This window comes from Musa acuminata, chromosome BXJ1-10 (genome assembly GCF_036884655.1).
Source record: "Musa acuminata AAA Group cultivar baxijiao chromosome BXJ1-10, Cavendish_Baxijiao_AAA, whole genome shotgun sequence".
NCBI classification, from domain to species: domain Eukaryota; kingdom Viridiplantae; phylum Streptophyta; class Magnoliopsida; order Zingiberales; family Musaceae; genus Musa; species Musa acuminata.
In genome coordinates this window covers 30,575,792-30,597,419 of record NC_088336.1, presented here as the reverse complement: position 1 = coordinate 30,597,419, position 21,628 = coordinate 30,575,792, and the positions used below count along the sequence as shown (strand labels likewise).

Below are 21,628 nucleotides of genomic sequence, written 5' to 3'. Positions count from 1 at the left end.
TTAACTATTGAGTAGGAGAGTCAAATGTTATATCAAAAAAATTATTACATTGAAAATTATATATCGAGTTGAAGAATGGATAATATACCAAATGAAACAACGACGTGTTAAAAGTTTGAATGAAGTGTCAAAAGGTCAAACGATATTAGAATAGTATACAACGTAAATGTGCTAGATGCATGGTTGATTTATTAAAGTCTTGATAAGATTATTATAGATCAATTTTAATTGATAGTATCGTTTAAGTTAGTGATAGTACTATTAAAATCTAAATTTATAGCATAATTATGACAATAATATTATTATCGTTTAAGTTAGTGATAGTACTATTAAAATCCAAATTTATAGCATAGTTATAACAATAATATTATTAGTGCCAATGGTAGTACCATCAAGAGGTAAAAGATTTTTTGTTAAAAAAAGAATTTAAAGATTATCTTCTAAACTAAAAAAAATATAATAAAAATAATTAGTAAAGAGGAATCAAGATTGAGCAAGTAAAGAAGACAAGTCATTTTAAATTAATGTATCTCATTTTATTCTTTTTTACTTGTAACTAGCTTGATCAATCAAATTTTCAAGACATATTAATTTATTAATTAAATTGTAAAATCAATTAAAAATATTATTACACCCCCTCGAAGTGTCATTAATATCCTAAAAAAAAGCAATACTTTGGATTGAAAAAGAAGCCAAGATGTTCGCCAACAAGCGTTAATCAAAGATATACCAACTTTGAAGTCTTAATGAGCAACACAACTTTTAATCTTTGAAACCAAAATAGAGCAATATTTGGAGCATTTATAAATCGTATCAAACATACGTTGCTCATAAGTATCATTACCTTCATATGCAATAGTCTCCATGTAAGTGATAAAAAGCCAAGTCATCAGAAACATATCCTGCCAATTAATTATTAGCGAGCAAATCTGAGATAGGATTGCACATTCTACTCGTTGCCATCCTGCATCTTTACTATTATCGTAAACTTTACAGTCTGTTAGTATTTACATGTGGACAAATCAAATCGGTTTCGCATGAACCCCCTATGCTATGGATTGCATTCTTTTTTGCTTGTGTGAGTAGAAAAATAAATACATTGAAAAAAAAAATTAGCCCTTTAGGAGAAATAATAATAATAATAATAATAATAATAATAACAATAATAATAATAATAATAAAGGAAAGGAAAAAGAAAATGGTGTAAGTGTGAATCTCCCAAAAAGACTAACCAAGCTAAACGAGTGTTCTCTCTTCCAGTCCGAAGTTGTTATGCCTCCATGAGCTCTTATCGTCCAATGGCTACTGAATTGTCGCTTGGCTAAACTAGCTCACGAGCATCTTGTCCAATTTGAATGATGTGTGTTCTAAGGCTGGACTCCTTTACCTGTTTCATGGAAAACTGTTAAGTTGAAATTTGCTCTTTTGGTACATTGTGTAGTTAGGTTTGAATATATGATTCTTAAAAGACAGCAAACGAAGACTAGGCAAGTAGTAGCATGATAGGGTCACATAAATAGGTTGACCCAGATGCATGTAAACCACAGTTGATCAAAGTCTCATAAGTTCATTAAAGAAGTAAAAATGAAAAAAAGCCTTCACTCCACAAAACTGCGAACGTTAATTACTTCAAGGAAATATAACGAAGTTTAATAGGAAAGTCTATATAAAATGGTATCATTATGCATCATTCATCATCACTAACCTGCATTGCTGCTGCTACATCTAGTAATTCTCTGCACTCATCAAGCATGTATTTTTCATTTGCTGCAATACATGAAAGCTCAGAGACCAAAGACTTTGTACCCTCAACCTGATAATCATTAAAAAACCAAATCAATAGTGCATTTTTTCACCACAGAATAATTATCAATCTAGAAATAGTTAACATACAAGTGTAAGCAGACAGTAATCTGAGATCATAAAATTGAAAAGGCAGCTATTAGTCCCTTCATGGAATTTCACTTCCCTTTCACAAAACATACGTGTAATCTTTATAGAACAAGAATGCTTATAAATCTTAAGCTATTATTTCTAAAGAGCAACTGAAATTTTATGTTAGAACACTTCAGCAAAAAAGTAACATTAGGCATTACTGAACTGTTCTTATTCAAAAATTAGAGCTCAGTTTGTGAATTAAAAGGAAGCGCATTAGGTAGTTGCTATTTGACATTAAGTTCCAATATCTGGATGAAGTTGTAGATGATAAAATAACCACTAGGTTAGCCAACAGGAAAAATGGATGTCTAATCAAATCAAGGGTTACACTGAAAATATATGCATATGCTCATGTTGCATACAGATCCACGATCCATTATAAATCAACATCAACCTGAGAACACCCAGACACCCTTTCAGATGTTGTTGGTGCATCATTAGCATATAAGAAGAAGCCATTAGTGCAAAAATGTTCGATGATAAAATTGATGTAGAACAAGGTAGCGAAATAGAGAGAGTAAAAAGAGGAGTGAGATTAGAGATTAAAGAGGAGAGAGAGAGGAATGAGATTAGAGCTTAGAGAGAGAGAGAGAGAGAGAGAGAGAGAGAGAGGAGTCAGATTAGAGATTAGAGAGGAGAGAAAAGACTAAAAGATAGAAGATGTAATTCTTTTTAATTCAAATCTGAAGTGTTTGATCCATTGATCAGCTCCACTATTTATAGAGGTTTAGAAGCCTAGGTACAATTAATGAAGATACTGATTCTCAAGAATAATCTCCTAGGAAATTAGTATATCTTTTGAAATCCAAAATATGATTTTAAGAAATCTAAATGGCACACAAGTGCACTTAATACAAAAAGAGTCCCTAAAAAGTTCAATTTTCACCACAACTCTTAGAATTTCTATGCCAACTAATTGATGGCTTTTTGTTAATTACTTTGCCTAGAATAAATTTTTCTAAAATCCTTTATAAGGCTATATGGTTTCATAAAAAATATTACATTAAAACTCAGCAAAAGACCATACAGGACTAATCAGTTAAATTTGATCTTAAATTGGTTATAAATCTCACCTTAGAGAGTAAATGACAAATGGAAGAGCTCATCGCTTGCATAATATCAACTGCTGAACCAATAGCATTTTTCACGGCAAGTACATCCACCTGGAATGCAAAGACAAACTATTTCTAAAATATTGATTTGACTAAAAAATTTGAACCTGAATTTCTTTTATAGGCGAATATACAATAATCAAACAAAATCAAGTTATTAGTAGAAACCACCTTTGCCCCTTCTTTAATAGGAAGTCGTATGGTACTTGCATTTAGAGCTTCCACTAACCCAGACAAAGAGCTATAATGTTCACTTTCTAATGCCACCCAATGTTCAAGGTAAGCCATCTACAAAGTTGTCCAAGAAAATAAACATTATTGAGTTGTCTTAACAAGTCAATATAAATGTTTTAAGAAAAATGGTAAACCTGCCAAATATGTTAACAATAGAAAGATGCACTAGAAACATAAGTCACTATGAAGAGAGCTCATTGTACATATATTGGTGACAACCTTGAAAACTGGTTAGGAGCTTAAATTAAGTGGTTCCTAGGCAAGAAAGCTTGAACATATAACAATAACATCACATGATGACTACTACTCTGTCTGAGACTGAGCTTTAGAGTCAAGATGGTTTCACATAGGCAACAGTCTTGTACTAGTCAGTATTAGTCAGCAAAATGATCTAGTATCAGGGTGACTTTCTAAATGCAGTAACTTTCTAAATGTTTTGAACCAACCTAGATGCTTTACATTGAACTTTCTAAACAAAAAAACAAAAAATCAACCCCCTATGCACTTGACTGGAAGCATACACCAGTTCTGAATTGGTTTTGCACAGTAAAACTCTTAAACACTTAATTGCAAATAATACCAGGGGGAGCAAATTGTTTTTTTATTATGTCGCCTGCATAATCAAATCACTTGTATAGCAGAGCCAGAAATTATTAATGCATATATAAAATATCCTAGTAAATCAAGAAAAAGAGCAAGTCCTTGAGTAGTGTTAAACTACGTCCAAAAAGATAAATTCATGGAGAGAGTTCATGTTCAGTCAAAATAAGCAAGTCAAAGTCATTAAATCGATGACCATTAATGCTATATCTCAACTGAGCCATTAACTAGTGGTAGTTTAGTAATTAGAAGGAAAGAAACAATTCCAAGATAGAACACTGTTAAACAGATTGATACTGATAAATGACATTTAGCCTGTTGGAAAAGGGGAATTTAGATTATCTTTTAGTCTATTGAATATATATTTGATAACTGACCATAAACTCAAAAAGTACATGAATAATTGGCAATTAGCTAAAAAACATTTCTGGAACTAGCTTGTAAAAATTCACATCAAGTGTATGTCTCTCAAGAGTTTCAAAGAAAAAAAGTCAGTCTGACCACTCTAATTCCAGAATTGGCGAAAGAGAAGCTAACATAAATGAAATAAGAAAGAAAAAACTCACCACCCGAAGGATCCTCCTTTAGATACAAGGCTATTGACTAATCACTCGATGGAATCCACCAAAAAATTATGGACTTAGAAAGAAGAAGATTCCCTCTTAGAAACCAAAGGATAAATTTCATTTATAAACACTCTGCTCCTCAAGCATGGCTTGAGGGGTATATACAGAGCAAGCCAAACTTTAATACATATTCATGTAGATATAGTGTAAATTAAAGACATTTAGGAAGATCCAAAAATATTATTTCTGAGTAGATCTGGTTAACATATAATATATTTAAAAAAAAATTAAAAAAAATATTACATCAAATAGTGTATATGATGCTCACACGTGGACCTGAATCTGAGACCTATTATCTTGTAACAATGCACTAACCAACTTGGATGTCTCAATAGAGACACCATATAATATCTTGACCATAACTTTCTCTAAAAGATCTTAAATTGCACAAAATCTGATCCATTCAAAACTAGATTCATAGAGCTTTCCAATGACACCTTATTTGACCAATTTGGAGCATAAATTACCATCAAATATGGCTTAGAAGTAACCCACTGAAATATGACAGCATGAATTATCTTTCCTTTAAAAAACTAGTTGAGTAAATTTCAAGAATTTAATCAAGATGAAATGATCATGCATCACATTCAATGAGGCAGTCATGATTAGGGTGCTTAACAGATCATGTAACTTGCTTAACTGACCATGCTTAACAAACTATTAGAATAAGAAAAATACACCTATAAATTTGAGGGTAAGATGGAGGTTAATCAGAACCAGGTAGGAATTCAACACGTTTTCTCTTCTAAGATTGAGTCAGAAGAAAAGGCTGCAGTTATAATAAGACAATTGCTTCTGCACACAACACAGTACACGATGAGTACCTTGACAGTGGAAAGGGTCATGTACTATATTGTGCTTAACCAATTCCTCACTGTGTGTATCATTTAAGTTTCATAATAGTAGCAACGTATCTTACAAATTAAATGCATGGATGTGGAGAAAATCAATGCTTGTGATTGATGAGAGTATTCTTTTTTCGAACTTTAGATCAGTGATTTAAAAAGCGCTAGGCGCCAAAAGGCATCAAGGTCCACAAACGCCTGAGGCGCTAGGCGCTCGCCCGAGCGAAGCGAGGCGCTAAATTATAAAAATATATAATATAATTATAAAAATATATAATATAATTATTTAAAATTATCTAAATTATAAAAATATATAATATAATTATAACAATAATTTCAAATAAATAAAAATTAACAACATTAAAATCAAAATAATATATTATTAATCTATTAATAGAAAATTAATCATTTCAAAATTCAAATAAACTTAATATTAAGAGTATACTGAGCCTGATGGAGAAACGAAGCAGCGGCGAGCGGCGGCGGCAGCAGTGGCGGCAATGGCAGCAGCAGCAGCAGCGGCGAGCGACGGCAGCGGGAAAGGGAAAGGGAGCGGAAGGCGCGAGCAGCGGGAGGCCTCGAGGGAGGCGCGAGCAGCGGGAAGGCTCGCGGGAGGGCTCGCAGGAGGCGCGAGCAGCGGGAGGGCTCGCGGGAGGCGTGAGCAACGGGAGGGCTCGAGGGAGGCGCGAGCAGCGGGAAGGCTCGCGGGAGGGCTCGCAGGAGACGCGAGCAGCGAGAGGGCTCGCGGGAGGCGCGAGCAGCGACAGCGGCAGCGGGAGCAGCGGCAGCGAGCGACGAGATCGCGATCGGGATCGAGAGCGGCAACGGCAGCAGGTTAGTGTTGGGTTAGGGTTAGGGTTAGGGTTGGGGTTATATCGGTTTAGTTGGTTTGATTGAACCAACTAACAACCGAACCAGGACCGAACCAGACCTAAAATTCTGGTTCGGTCGCCTTGGTTTACCCAGGCGCTCGCCCGAAGCGCCCAGCGCCTGGGCTCGAGTGAGCGCCCAGGCGGCGCCTGTTTGAAGCGCGCCGCCTGGGACATTAGCGAGGCGCTCGGGCCTCGCCTCGCCTCGCCCGAGCGCCTAGGCGAGCGCCCGAGCGCCTTTTGCAATCACTGCTTTAGATACTTGTCAAATATATCTTTTGTTTTCTAAAATCCAGGTGATCATACAAAGAATAGAATCCTCCACAAACCATTAATAGAATCAGGGAAAGCAGAAACCAAATGATGGAGGTGTTTCAACAAGTCCCTCTATATTTTTTTGATGAAAAGTGACCCTACTATGCTACTACTCAGATTGCTCTTAATCTATGAATATTGTCTTATAGATCTTTAAAACCTCTAAAGAAGAATAATAATCATAGTTGAGGTATACAGCGAAAGCAAGCAAAAGTGAGGAATGCTTAAATATCTGTATAATAAAATGCTACCTGAATGAACCATGTCTCACCTGTTCTTTCAAAATCATGCCCAGCTTCATCTCTAGCTCTAAGTGCTGCAGATCAATCCTATTCATGATGACAGGATCAAGAAACTTCGAAATATTATTCCACACACCGTAAACAAGATTCTGTTTGAAATAATTGAAAGTAAAAAAATCATGTTAGCCACTAGAATACTACTCTACCATGCCAGATTTTGACTATGGTATTATAGGACACTATAGTGCAGGCATGTAATGACAACATAGAAAAACCAAGGAAAACTTTATGCTCAAAACAAACAAAAGTTCCAATTCATCAAATTTCAATTAACATCTCCAACAACAGGATGGGTCTATCCTTATCACCAAAACACTATGATATGTAAAATTATTAAGAAAGCATGCTGAGTGCATTTTTTTCTTACATCATCCTCACAACAAATGTTAATGATAGTGCATTCTGATTACCAAAATATGGACATGCTTGAAAATTTGTAGCACAAAGAAAAAAAGGATGCTAAAGGAATAATCTCACATTGTAAGAATGATCTAGTGCACAGAAAAATATCAAATTTTCATTAAAAAATAGCTTTAGTATTATATTAAAGCAAATAGCATGAAAAAGTCATGTCAGAAATGAGATTAATATATTCTATCATGCAGCACTTTGTATTTCATCCCTAACAAATCCCTCTTCGCTGGATGTAACAAAGTTACTATCAGAAGACAATGAAACATTGAAGTGACAAATTTAGAAAATCTACCAGACTTATCTATCAATTAATGTAATGTTTTTATACAGTCTTCTGATAGTAACTACCTCTGCACTCATTTTCTGATTTGATAGTGTCTTAACTGCTTGGGCATTGACAAAGCACCACTGTAAATTTGCATTATAAAGCAGTCTCAGCTGATGAGCCTCTTCTACATGATTGGAATTCTTCTTTCCTTTTCGCACATCAACACTGTAGTTAAGGACAGATGGTGTCCCACCCACTCTACTAGGAAGATTGCTTGACAGCAAGATCGGAGTAGATGGTCTTGATCTCACAGGACTCAACATACCCCTTGCAGTAGATGATGGTGTTGACAAAACCTTACTTGGTGATGAAGGGCGACGGGAACCTGGAATAAGTAATGACTGAGTCTTACTTGACCGTGTTACAACAGATGAGTGTCTCACAGAAGTTGGTGAGGAAAGATTGACAACTGATTTTGTATCCCTCTCCAATATTCCATCTCCAACATTAGATAACCGTTCAGCCATCTCACTAAGTGATAGCTGGGTAACTCTGGTTGCACTGTTAGGTGAGGGATTTGTTCTCTTTGGGGAGTCCCCTTGTGATGCAACTGTCAAAATAGATCTACCAAGCTTATCAGAGAGATCCACACTTCTTGACAATGCATTTGTGGACAACCTCCCACCCAGCATGCCAGGCCAGCGATGTTGATCCATGACCTTTGCATTCGAGGTTTCTAGTGGTTTAGAATTCTCGGATTGATCAGATGAATTCCTTCCTCTGAGAGGAGTCCTCTTACGCTCAGGCGCCACATTGCCCGGAGACTTATTTGCTCTCTCTAAGGAATTCACAACCAACTTTTCTCTTTTACTAACAGGAATTACAACATATTCTGACTGGAATGAAGAAGACAGGCTCCGGATCGAAGGCCACAAGCCATTGGGAGCCCTGTTGCTGAATAAGCGTTGTGGGGTACTACACATTTCTGTCCCCCTATCACGTACTGGAGTTGTTGATCTGGAAGACGGGGAAGCAGGTGTAGAAGGCCTCGATGGGGATGGGGATGCAGAAAATCTTGATGAAGGGGTAGTTGGTCTTCGCCTCTCAGCAGATTGGGATCTCTTAGGTAGTGACAATCCAGTTGCAAGGGATGTGTGTCCAGCATTTGGCGAGGGATATCGTCTTGGTGAACTTGGGGTTGAAACTGGAGTAGATGACATCCCAGACTTGTACCGAGAAGCAACACTCCGGGGCCTGCGAGTGGCAGAGACAGCATTGTTCCTCTCGGAAGGAAGCAACAACCGCCTGTAATTCTCTTCTGTCCGAACTGTATTCTGCCTTGCCGTAGCTTCCAGGAGCTTAAAATCACATATATCCATTTTACTGCCTCAGCATTGATGAATTCATCAGAATCGACCTATTTTGTAGCAACAGCCCCATAACCACAAATCTGCCACAAAAAGACTCCCGGACTAGTTAGCAAAATTTACACATTAAGCAAAACTAAACCAAAAGAAATAAAAAAAAAACCGAGAATGAAACATTCTAGTGAAAAATTCATTTAGAATGGTCAGAGGAAAATCCGAAGAGACGAGAACCAAACAATGGATCACAAAATTAGCTCCTACTCCAAATTCATTGGAAGGTAAAGCAGATCACGCCACAATACTCTGGTCACAAACACCATAACGAGGGTGATTGTCCCAAAACAAGAATTAGGCGAAGACATGGGATAAGCAAAGAAGTCGCACTGAGCTATGGAGGATCATGTGCGCTATAGCAATTTTTTTGTTTAAAACACCATAATTCAATAAATTTGGCTGTTTGTCTTCTGCCAGGATGCATTTCTTAAAAAGCCACTTTCGCTCCACAAAAGAAGTGAAATTAAAAGGAGATAGGCGACAACATGGACCAACATTCACCTGCACACGAATCGTGAGGAAAAGAAGGGGAAACATGAAGATTCTAGGGTTTTGAGGAAAAAACATGTCCACGTGCAAAATGAGGTCAGAAATGTACGAAAAATCAAAAGAAACAACTTAAATCCACAATATTTTCATTCTGGTTTATCTTTTTTCATCCTAGGTTTTGGTCCCATCGAATCGACAATAAAGGCATTGAAATGCTACGAAATCCTCGTGAATTCCAAACAGCTCCTATGAAATCTACAACTGGTGAAATCGAAACCACCGAAACTGATAAGAACAAAGCATCCGACCTCAGGATTCGTGCAACAGATCTCGTTGAAAACGAACAAGAGCACAAGCACCGAACGAAACCCTAATCTCACCGCCGGAGACGACGCCGTCGTGTGTGAATTCCCCGGTTTTTGGGGATTACCGCATAAATAAATATAACGATAATTATCCGCAAAAGTATAGCACAAGAACGACAAACGGAGGAGTGCTCCTTTTCTTGATTTCTTGTGGAATTCCTCGGAGGAAAAGAGGAGGACGAGAGGATGGCAGGAGAATGTTTGGATCAGGAAAAAGAAGAAGGGCGTCGAAGAATGAGCGCGGTTTCTTCTCTCTTTTATATAACGGCCTTTGCGTGCCTTCCTGACTTGAGATCCGGTCACCACCTGTGAGCTCACCTGCCCTACTCCAATGCCGATTTAACTTCTTTTTTTTTCAGTTGCTCCGACAAATCTTTTTCCTTTTGGAAAAAAATAGAAAATATTAGTTTAATATTATTATTATATTTGTGATTATATATAGTTAAAGGTGTAAACTAATATTTGATTTGTAATCTTATGTTATCCTGAAAGCCAAAGTATGAAAGCAACTATGTTTAGGAAAAGGCAATACATTGCATGGATATGAATATGTAAGAAAAGACATGAAATTTGAAGCCGGTTTTGGTCACAGGTGGTGAGCGTAACGGGTTTATTTTACACGCAACGGCATCGTCGTCATTGGACGAAGTCGTAACTGCCCCGTCGCAAAAAGCGCCGGTGCTGGGCCGCCTCGTCCTCCATGGATCGTCGGATATGCCGCAGGATCAATTTAATCACACGATTAGGCAAAGAGTCGTCCATGGAGATTAGGCCACGTGGCGTCTGGATTTTTCCGTGATGGCGGAACAATTTTCTGCATGAAAGGGCCACGCTTTTCGCACCCGTCCACCGACTCAGATTATCCGCGTTGCTGATTGGATGGAGAGTCTGGGTCCACCTTTGGTCCCGCTGACGCGTGTACGAGGACAGGCGAGGAGCAGCTTCCGTCGAAATTTCAGGGGAGAAGGATGCGGCTGCCGATTGTTCGTCCAGGGACCAAACAGAGATAGCGCATTCGCCATTGGTCCGCTGTCGCGGATCCCACTTGTGCTAATGGTCCCCTTCTAAGAACCCTTGCGGGGCCCAGGGCTGGGAACCAATAAAAACCGTCGCTCCTGTTTGCTCACTGGCCGAGAGACGGCAAGCGGCACGCTGTGAGAATGTCTACGTCAACTGGGCCGCACCCGATGATTCGAAGATGGCTTGCGTCATTGCGACATACAAGGGCAAAGAAATGGGTATACCATAAATAAATCAACGAGACCCGAGAAGAAGGCTTGAAGAGTTACTTTCCCGAGTCTGATCATGACGTGGCGAGTCAAACATGGACCTTTAATTGTTAACGCGACAAAGTGCGCCAACTCGGTCGGGGCCCACCACCAGGCATGATGGATGCATATATGCATCGAACACCATGCAGCGACTCCATTGTGAATAGTAACAACAGCCTCCTTTGGCAAGACTATGATGCTCACATGTGCGTGCGCATGGCATGGAGGATAACACCTGAGATGTCATTTCCGTTAAGGCGGCCCACACAGGGAACACGTTACCCCTCGCGGAAGGGCATCGACACGTGGATGGAGTGCGTGTTCCCTGGCGCGGCCGAGGCAGGTTGGTGAGCTCCACCCAGTTATTATCGAGGGGAGACGGACTTCGGAGACCCGCCATGATCGGACATGTCCCCTCTCCCGCATGACTCATCATTACAACCTGTGCCCGCTGTCTCGGTGGCGTGCTGCCAATCCTCCTCGGGTGCCGTTGTGTCACAGTGTCGTTCTGTTCCTCCAACGGCCTTCCCAACTCCTCCAGCCCAAGGCGATGTGAGGAAGAGAAGGAAGGGGGAGCGGTGTTCCGTAGCAAACGGAGGAATAGGAGGAGGGCATCCCACATGGGATTCCCCTGCAAGCTGTTAACGCTCCCACGCGCGCCTTTTAGCAGGTACCAGTGAAACCTCCGTCGCCTGCTCCTCTTCTCCGTAACATCTCTTCCTTGAAAAGATGGATGCAGAAGCATGCCATCTCGAAAGGAAGCAGGTGTTCGGAGAAACAAGGAGGTCGGTTCCCACACGAATAGAGTGGTTGCATGCCATGATCATATAGAAGCTTGAAGTTCTTTGATGTTTATCTTCTATTGTTGTTCTTGGATCTTTCAGGAATCTGAGAAAGAGGAAAGGGTCCATAAGCTTCCAGGGTTGATCTTATACTCTCTTTAGGCTGATCAGGTACATTCGAGCTCCAGATGCAGTGTTTGTATATATAGTTTGATATTAGCATCATCTCTCCAAGATTTTGATCTAGGGATGTACAATCTGAATCGCATTACATTTCTGAGGTTTCTTTAGTTTGGCTATTAATTTCGATTGTTGTTGGCTTCTGCTTGTGCTGGGTGATTGATGTATCAAAAATGCTATTCTAGCACCCATTGAGCAAATGGTTTGGTTTTCCCAAGATCTGAAATGAGGTCTTAATCTTTACATGCTAAATGTTTTTTTTTTTAATTGATTGTATACCATTTTATTGGATAAGAGTTTAATTGAATTCAATGGAGACATTAACATAGTCATACAAGTCATATCTAAAAGTAGCTGTCGCGAGGCATAGGATTATTATTTTTGTGTTAACTCATGACTTCTATATTGATTATGTTCATATCTTCGTTATGCATACTCAAAAAGTTTACCACCATGATAATCTTTGTTTTGGGGCTAATACCAAGTGATTCAGATTGGATTGTGATCATGGTATTATAGCTGATGTAGGATCACCCGTGTTAGAAAGTTGGTGAACCTTTATAGAAGAAAAGGATCACCTGTTGGATGGTAATAAGGAGCATTCAATGTGGTGAATAAACAATCAGAAAAGGAATGCTTGTGGCAGGCATCCTATAAACCATCTACTGAGGATTCTGAGGACCCAAATGATCCTGAAGCCATTGCAAATAATTTAGTGGATATATCTGATCCCAAAGCACTCTTGCATTGACAATATATTACAATATGAGATGATAAATAGCCATTACCAAAGACAATATATTACAATGTATACCTGATTAGTTCCTTTTATGGAAAAAGCTCATGTGATATTAGGCTAGGCCACATAATTTGCTCCTGCATCAAAACTGGAAAAGGTTGAGTAGATTACATAATGTCACTTGATGTTCTAGTGAAATAGAAGAAAAAAGTTTGTCAACTTTAATGGATTTCCGAACTAATGAATACGATGAAAGCTTACTACTATCATTGTACTTGTAACAGTATCTTACAGGCAGTCCTAGTACTAGTAATGGAATTATGAAAGTTTACCCTGAAAGAACTGTTGGTTATGTTGGTGTAAGGTTATTCACTCCAGCTATTGTTAGGATACCCTGACTTGTTTCAGCAATATCATTGAGATGAAATAGGTGCTTATTTCATAATTTTAGTTTTAGGTTGTAGTTTGAGTGTTGGATGGCCCGTAGTTTGAGTGTTGGATGGCCCGTAGTTTGACTAGTGATGTTAACCTCAGCAGGTCTCAGTGAACGGAGATGATCTATGTAGAGGAATCAACTACTAAATTGGTAGGAAAGGCCCCATAAAAGTAGGGACTTACAGCTTGTTTGTTGTCATTGTCATCATATGGATGATATCGAGGATTATTTTCCAATGATTGAAAATGCAACTTTTTGGAATTCTGACAATGATTTCAAAGCGTAATTCTTTTGAACATGCTCATAGTTCTCGAAACTGTGGATTACTGAAAAGCTGCTATTAGCTGTTCTTACTTTCTATGATAAAGGCATTTTTATGCTTAGCACAATTAAGAAATTACTCATGATGCAGGTCCAGTACAGGTTTGAAGGAACTAACAAACTTCAACAACAAATTATAGCCTGTTAATCAAATTTATATGGCTGAAAGGGAGATTGCAGTTACAAAAGAAGCTCTTCATCAATATATCATTATAAGAAAACTTCATATGGAGCTAGACGAGGAAAGAGAAGCTTCTGCAACTGCAGCAAGTGAAGCTTTATCCATGATTCTGAAGCTTCAGAGAGAAAAGGCAGTGGAGAAGATGGAAGCACGCCAATACAAGAGAATGGCAGAGGAAAAATTGCATTATGCAGAACAATGCTTGATTATTCTTGAGGAAGAAATGCAACGGAAGGAAATTGAGAATTCAATCCTTAAGCACCAACTTCAGTTGTATAAGAGCAGGTTATTGAGCATTGGCATCAGCGATTTTGAACTTGGAGATTTTGTAACATGTGCAGATATGTCATGCGGAGATGGTGCTTTTCTGGAGAAGACTAACCTTCATGGTCGTATGAGAAGGAACTTCTCTTTGCCTTCGTTAAAGTTGGGTAGATTGTATAGTGAGATCGATAGAATTGATAATAATCCCTTACTGCCTTCATGGCATTCAACCTGGAAAATTTTTGGCGACTGTACAGACCATCTCAGTGACAAGAATAAGAAATTTTCACATTTGTTTCAGGAATCGGCAACTGATGATCATAATTCTGAAGAAGCAAATAGAAGAGGAAACCATGATTCAAGTCCAGGAAGAATGGGGCAACAAACAACTAGTGACAGCTCACGCAGTTCGGGAGAAGATTCTTCGTCTTGTTCATGGTATTCAGCTGTGACCGGCGATGCTTCTTGTCATTCAAAACCTGGGACTAAGATCCATCTGGATGCTGAATGTGTTGTAAATTCACCTTTTCAAGCTGAAGAACAAGTGAATACCACAGAGTCTGCTGAGCTTAGAGTTTCATATAATCAAACTGAATCAGGGAAAAATTTGGCGTGTGTCCATGACATATTTGAAGTTCCAGAAAGTGATAAATATCATGTTAGTAGTGAGCCTATGGAGCATTTCTTGGAAGAGTCTATAAAAGAAACTATGACTTATGGTGTCTGTGAAGACTTCATGCCACAAGAAACAGTAGAATTTCTTTACAGAGATAATTACTGGTTAGACAGGGAATTCACATGTTCACACCATGGTAGCCAAATTTCTTCACCAACATGCGAATCCAATAAGATGTTGACACCCAGGAAAGGAGAAATGATGAATTATAATTCGGTTCTTGTGGATTCTGTAAATAGAACCTGTATCATGAGGAATGATTTTGAACATATAAAATGCCAGCTTCAGCAGATTGAAAATGAAAAGATAATGAAAATGGAAGATTCTGAAAGGAATAGTGAACAGTTGAAGTTGTTGAGGGACATTTATGAGAAGCTGAACTCAATAGAAAGTCACTTGAAAAGTTCCAAGTCCAAGAAGTGTCCTCAGCATGATGAGTCTCAGTTAGTCTCTGTTATTGAGGTACGTCTTTGCTGCTATTTGTTGTAATCTATGTCGATAGAAATGGCATAGACCAGAAATTACTCGATTGGTTGCTGCTTTCTCGTTTCACATATTATTTAAAGTTGCATCCTGAAAAAATGGAGACTTATTATGTTAAGAGAAACAATGTATGGTTCATATTTAATAGAGCAAACCAAGGCTAATCATCATTTATCTTACAATGCCAGTTCAGAATGTTTTGATTTGATTTATCATCGGAATGATTTTGTTGTTTTATGTTTCTGAAAACAGGCATTCCTATCATTTTCAATTTAGTTATGTCAAGCTGGTGGGCATTCTGGCGATATTCTTCTAATCAGAGATTAGTTCATACATGTTGCAGCAATCCAGATTACATGGTTTTAGAGAGTGCTGCTGCTTATATTCCCTCCATCGCGTAAAGGAACACAATAAAGGGTGGTTCATATCTTTCTTTCTCTTTCTTGTTTATTACTACAATACTTTAGATTTTGGACTAAAGATTATAATGGAAGAATACATTTTACGTCCAACATTAATGTCATAATAAGTTTATAATTGTTGCCTTGTTTATACGTCCATTAGATAAGTTGATGATCCTTGCTTTTGCTTGAGCTACATTACTTGTCGAGTTCTTGATGTCCAGTTAACAACTTTTGAGTAAATAGTAAACCCATCTTGATCCTGTTCCAAAGTCATCTAATATAGTTCCTTCTGCCTCTGGCTACTGTGTCAATTAAACAATAACTAACATATATGGGCAAATTTTGGTCATTGTAACATGTTCGCCATTAACATTAAAGAAGCTCCAACTGTTCCAGTCAATAACTAGTCTTTTCTCTTCTGGAGAACAAGCTGTGCAAACTAAGAACCGGGGCAGCTCTTATGGAATGCCTGCAAGTATCATAAACATATACAAGAACTAGGTTCACTTACATCTGTTGGTATTGGTCATCAGCAATATATGTACAGAAATCTGGTGCTTTGACATGATCACGAAGTTGGAATGAAATGTGGCCTGCTATAATTAACAAGTGTTATTTTACAGATATAGTATATTGATGTACAGTCAATTTTAATTAAATATCATATAATCCATCATCAACTTCAATCGTGTTTTTTTTTTTTTGAATTTTTATGAGTCATAAATACTATTCAAGGCATATTAATTTAAACAAAAGAAATCATGTTTTGAAGGATCATATTTTTTTTCAAATCTGGTGCAACAATAAATTATTTTTGGATCAAATAAATGATTAATTTTATATATTTATAAAGATACAAAACCATATAAATATTTTATAGATCATTTTATCCATATTTTTTATATAAATAATTTATTACAGTAATTTTTATTCCTTGTGCATATCGAATAATTGTTGTTGGAATTATGATGCCCTTGTGGATGCTCTCCTTTATCCTCATAACGCTTGGCTCCTCCTTTAATCCTGATAATCTCGTCATTTTTTAAAGTCTATTCGAGGTCTTCTTTTCTTTTATTTTATCGTCAATCGATTAAGATAATGTTTAGATCAAATTAGTTAATAGAAAAATGACGATTGAGTTTTCTTTAACTGTATGTGTTGTATGGTATCTGACCAGTTATATTTAATCATATGAGTTGGATTATACTTAACCACATAGACTGGGTCATACTTAGTAACATGAGTTAGGTTGGACTTAACTACATAGGTTGGTTTGACCAGTCAACTTACATTGAATCCTCAATTTAACTCATATTATTAAATTATATTTTAAAATTTTAAAAATATATTAAAATAATAATTAACCTTAAATCCATTCTATTTCATGAATTAACTAATTTAGATTCATAATTTTAAATTTAAAAGTAATTAAATTATACAAATTCATACATAATTTTTTAGACATAAATATATCTAATTTAAATAAATTAGAATTATTATTAAATTAACTAATTATTTTAACATCATAATTCAATAATAATTATTTATTAATCATAATATTTTAAAATTAGAAGATTATTTTGCATCATATTAATTAAAAAAATTCTACTATTAAATATTTTAAAATATAAATAAAAATCGGTAATAAAAAAAATAGAGAATCTTGCTCGTCCTTGCAATCCTGTCATCAAAAAAATTCTTTTGAGGAGAAGATGAACTCTTCTCAAAAGATAAATAATGTTTTTATTTTACTTTCATATAAAAAAATAGATTGTAATATTTATTCTATATTGTTCGCACACAAATCATAAAATTTAAAATATTTGCTTTCTAAGAATTATATCACTCATTAGGAAATAAATTGATAAAATTTTTCATTTATTCACATAATTAAAAAAATAATTTTAATTAGTTTAAAGTATGCTAAATTAATTAATTAATTATAATAATACATGATTTATAATAATTAATTTATGTTAAGAAAAAAACTATGATTACAAAAATCATGACTTTATTGGATGATCTGCATGATTATTAAACTAATAAATGATCTACAGTTAACCAAGATCACCTAACAATTACACGATATTTTGATTATTGATAGTTGCAATTTGTTCACTATATAATCGAACAGGGAAGACAAAATCAAGGATAAGCTGTTAAGTTCTTGAAGTTGAGCTGAAGAGTTAAGCTGAGCTGAAGCATTACGAGAAAAAAAAAAAAAAAGGTTCAAAAGTGGTGTCGAAGCAAACATAATAGCCACGCAAAAATGGTTACTGGTTCAAGTAAAAGGCATCTGTAATTAAGTAATTGAACTTTTAATCCACAACTCCAAGCTGAATCACTACATAATAGGAGTCGCCAGAAACCCATAGTTATTAAAACAAGTTGCTATAAAAAACAAAAATAAGACACGAAGCGACTTCAGCTTATCAAAAAGAAAAATGAAAATGACAAGTAGAGAAGTCATCTTTTCCCCTCGACATCAACTCCATACGTATTAGGGAACTCCAAGATATCCTCGTCTAAGAATAACATCACTGACATCGACCAGTAACGATGGCATACTTCCCATCTTGCAGGAGAGCACAGGTAAAAGAACAAAAGCGACGAGAAATGAAAGAATTCCTCCTTTAAAAAAAACTAATTTAACAAGTTCACAACAAGTCGTCAACCAACAAAATTGACAAAAGTAATGTCATATTATATAACAATAAAACAAATAATTCAACAAAACTTGCATATATATATATATATATATATATATATATAATTTATTTATACATCAAAATAAAAGTTAAAAATAATCATAGGTTTTATTCATAAACATAATAATATAAACTCAAAAATAAACATTCAACTTGTAAGATTGCTTTGAAATCTAGTCTAAGATTGTTTATTAAAATCTAGTCTAAGATTGCTTTGAAAAATAAAATAAAATAAATAACAATATTAAGTTGTAATACCTTATAACATAAATACATATCAAAAAGTTAATCACCCAATTGACATATATTAAATTCCAAAATGAGTACTCTCCTAATAGTAAATGGAAAGGCTTCATTCTGTTAGGAAAGGGTCGACACTAAAAGGGGGGTGAATTAGTATAGCGAAAAGATTACGTCGATTTCAAAAAAATATTCGTTCGATTAAAATCGATTTCAAAGAAAATCGTTTCGGAGAGATGTTAACTTTAAAATCGTATTTGTAAGTATAATGAAAGTAAAGCAAGTAAGTAGTTTGCTGAAGGTAAATTGCACAAATAGAAATGTAAACCGAGTTTTATAGTGGTTCGATCATTGTGACCTACATTCACTCCGTCGATTCCTCTTCCGTTGAGGCCACCGGCATCTACTATCAATATTCCTTTAATAGGCAAAGATCAACCTCATTCTTACAACTCGATTATTCTTTTACCGAGTTTAGGAGATAACCCTTACATCCCCACTTACTCCTCTCTCAAACTATTCTAACACTTAGAACTTTGAGAGGAGTTCATACAAGATTGCATCAGCGTTTCTTTCCTTTTTTTACTCTCAATACTTGTATGTATTAACCAGGGATGAGAGGGGTATTTATAGGCCTCAAGTTGATTCAAACTTGGAGCCTAAAAATATCTCATCCCAGGTTTCCTGGGTACGGATAGTACCACCGCGGCAATACCACCGCCTGTGTCAGTTTGACACTAACACTGCATTGGGCGGTACCACCGCCTGATAGGGGCGGTATCACCACCTAGCACCCCGCCACTAGGTCGTACCACCGCCTGACATAGTCTCGGAGACTGTGCCACGACGATGCCACTTCTTGGGACATTGTTTAGGCCTTTCATTGGGCTCAACATAGTCCTTACATGGGCCCAATTGGCCCATAATTGAGTTGGCCCAATTCTAATCTCAATTACGTACTAACTACAAAATTTAAGATATTTACTAAGCTAAACAAGTCCCTATGTCTTGGTTTCTTCCGACGAGCTTCTAGCGATCTTCTGGTGAACTTCCGACGATATCTTGGTACTATTCCAATGGACTCCCAACAAGCTCCTGGACTTCACGTCGATCTTCTTGGCGAGTTCCAATGATCTTCTTTAGTAAGCTCTTGAACTTCTCGGCAGAACTTCCGACAAACGTCTGGATTTCCAACTAACTCTCGAACTCCCAACGAAATCGTATTCTTGACTCCGGGACTTCACTTTGCTTTATGCCTTGCTATCGTAGTTAATTCTGCACATGTAAAAACATACTTCGATCTAAACAATTAATACTAAGTATGAATCATATTGTCCGATATGTCATTGGTCCCTCGACACTTCGTTTGATTCTTCGACGCATCGTCCTCTCTTGTGGCCTATTGCCCAATCGGCCAGTTGACTCCGTAACTCCGATATCTTTGGCGCAATATCCAATCTTCTTAGCCCGATGCCCGAATCCATGGCCCGAACCCTTTTGTCGATATGTTGACCGATCCTCCGGCTCGATATCCAATCTTTTGACATGTTTTTCTTCGGCCCAGCATGATTCTTCTTGCTTTAATTGTCTCATCCTGATTGAAGCACCATGCGTCACTCAAAAAGCAGATTAATTCATAAACACTTATCAATTGGTTTTATCAACAAAATCCGAGATTCAACATATTCTATTATATGATTTTATATTCTTCGGATGTCCATGAACCCATATCGCACTAACAATGGATTAAGTGGATGGAGGAACCATCATATCTCACATCCCACTAATTCTTAAAAAAAATCACTCTACATGCCCTCATTAAGGCAACAAAATCATCATATATGATCATTTTCATATCGAGATAAAATAATATATTAAAATATTTTTAATTTATCTTTTAAATATTATTAATATCAATTAATATCAATTAGTCCTTAATTAACTTGAACCATAGTTCAATCGATCTAATTGAATTAGATTTAATTATAACCTAGTTGAACCGATCTCTAATTCTTATTTAATTGATCTAAAACTATCGTAGACTTAATATATTTTAGATTATATTAAGTTTAATTTATGTTAAATAGATTTAAATAAATTAACTCAGTTCAGGGTCACCTTCAATCGATTTAAATTTATCAAATTAGATTTCGCTCAATCGAACAAAAATGAAATAAAGTAAATATAATAAGTTAGATTGTATAGTAATATGATAGGTTAAGCTAGTCGATGTACTGTATTGTATATGACTATGCATATATTATACTAAGCTATGTCGGCTCATAGCTCATGAACTAATAATCTACACTACACATGATTGTCCATGTTGGGTCGGATTGAATGACTAACTAGTTTTAGCCTGTTGGGTCGAATCTACGGGTTGTAGTTTAGCCCGTGGATAGAGCCTGATTTACTAAGCGAATTTCAACCTAAATCATAATTAATTTTTTAATTTCAAATTATAACATCATGAAATTATAATAAAAATACCAAACTATTGCAATTGAGTCATTAAAACATAATAAATAGTAATCTATTAAAAATATAAAATTACATTAAAGGGAAAATAATATTTTTACTCAACTATTATACAAATCTAATAGAAATTGAATATTACAACTAGTATAATGCATGCAAGATAAAAATTTTCAAAATTATTATAGTATGAATAATTATAATATATTAAATCTAAAAATAAAATTTTAAATATTTGGATGAATATAATAAAATTTTAGAAAATATATATAGCATGAATAATAAAAAAAAATAAAATAAAAATTAATTTTTTTAAAAAAAAATATAGAAATGCCCTATTAAATAAAAAGAAGAAGAGGAATCACCCCTATTAAATAAAAAGAGTCGAGCCTTCCAAGGTAATAAATATTTTAATTTTTATATTTATTTATTTATTTAATAAAAATAATATCACTTAACTTAAAATATTGAATATTTATTTTATAAATTTTATTCATAAGAAAAGAAAGTAAATAATTGTACTTAAACTGAAATATTTAAGCACAGATGAAACCTGTCAAATTAGTATTTTAAGATCATTTTATCCATATTTTTGATATAAATAATTTATTCCTATAATTTTGTATTTCTTGTGCATAACGAAGGTTATACACAATAAGTATAAGTAATT

The 21,628-nt window shown here is 35.9% G+C and overlaps 2 protein-coding genes across 4 annotated transcripts; one reads left to right on the top strand and one right to left on the bottom strand.

Moving 5' to 3' along the window:
- Positions 1–1,175: 1,175 nt before the first annotated feature.
- Positions 1,176–10,011, bottom strand: LOC103969084 (AUGMIN subunit 8). Of its 2 annotated transcripts, none has more exons than XM_009382505.3 (7): positions 9,742–10,011; positions 7,604–8,973; positions 6,811–6,930; positions 3,222–3,338; positions 3,012–3,101; positions 1,706–1,813; positions 1,176–1,387 (listed from the first exon to the last, which is right to left on the bottom strand). In XM_009382505.3, the coding sequence occupies exons 2-7, from the start codon at positions 8,900–8,902 to the stop codon at positions 1,322–1,324; spliced, it is 1,800 nt and encodes a 599-aa protein (XP_009380780.2). In that variant the 5' UTR covers positions 8,903–8,973; positions 9,742–10,011; the 3' UTR covers positions 1,176–1,321. The 2 variants fall into 2 exon arrangements, with proteins under 2 accessions (XP_009380780.2, XP_018674360.2); XM_018818815.2 differs by having other exon boundaries at positions 9,814–9,948.
- Positions 10,012–11,625: 1,614 nt separating this feature from the next.
- LOC135595063 (uncharacterized) lies at positions 11,626–15,657 on the top strand. 2 transcript variants are annotated; one of them, XM_065085572.1, is made up of 4 exons: positions 11,626–11,739; positions 11,954–12,022; positions 13,619–15,110; positions 15,384–15,657. In XM_065085572.1, the coding sequence occupies exons 3-4, from the start codon at positions 13,686–13,688 to the stop codon at positions 15,405–15,407; spliced, it is 1,449 nt and encodes a 482-aa protein (XP_064941644.1). In that variant the 5' UTR covers positions 11,626–11,739; positions 11,954–12,022; positions 13,619–13,685; the 3' UTR covers positions 15,408–15,657. The 2 variants fall into 2 exon arrangements, with proteins under 2 accessions (XP_064941644.1, XP_064941645.1); XM_065085573.1 differs by having other exon boundaries at positions 11,641–11,854.
- Positions 15,658–21,628: the final 5,971 nt, after the last annotated feature.

Coding starts and splice junctions, on each gene's coding strand:
- LOC103969084 (XM_009382505.3), bottom strand. CDS start 8,902: ATGGATATATGTGATTTTAAGCTCCTGGAAGCTACGGCAAGGCAGAAT. Junction 3,339..6,810: donor GCATGATTTTGAAAGAACAG/GTGAGACATGGT, acceptor ACAACTTTGTAG/ATGGCTTACCTTGAACATTG. Junction 1,814..3,011: donor TTTGTCATTTACTCTCTAAG/GTGAGATTTATA, acceptor AATGATTATCAG/GTTGAGGGTACAAAGTCTTT.
- LOC135595063 (XM_065085572.1), top strand. CDS start 13,686: ATGGCTGAAAGGGAGATTGCAGTTACAAAAGAAGCTCTTCATCAATAT. Junction 15,111..15,383: donor AGTTAGTCTCTGTTATTGAG/GTACGTCTTTGC, acceptor TTCTGAAAACAG/GCATTCCTATCATTTTCAAT.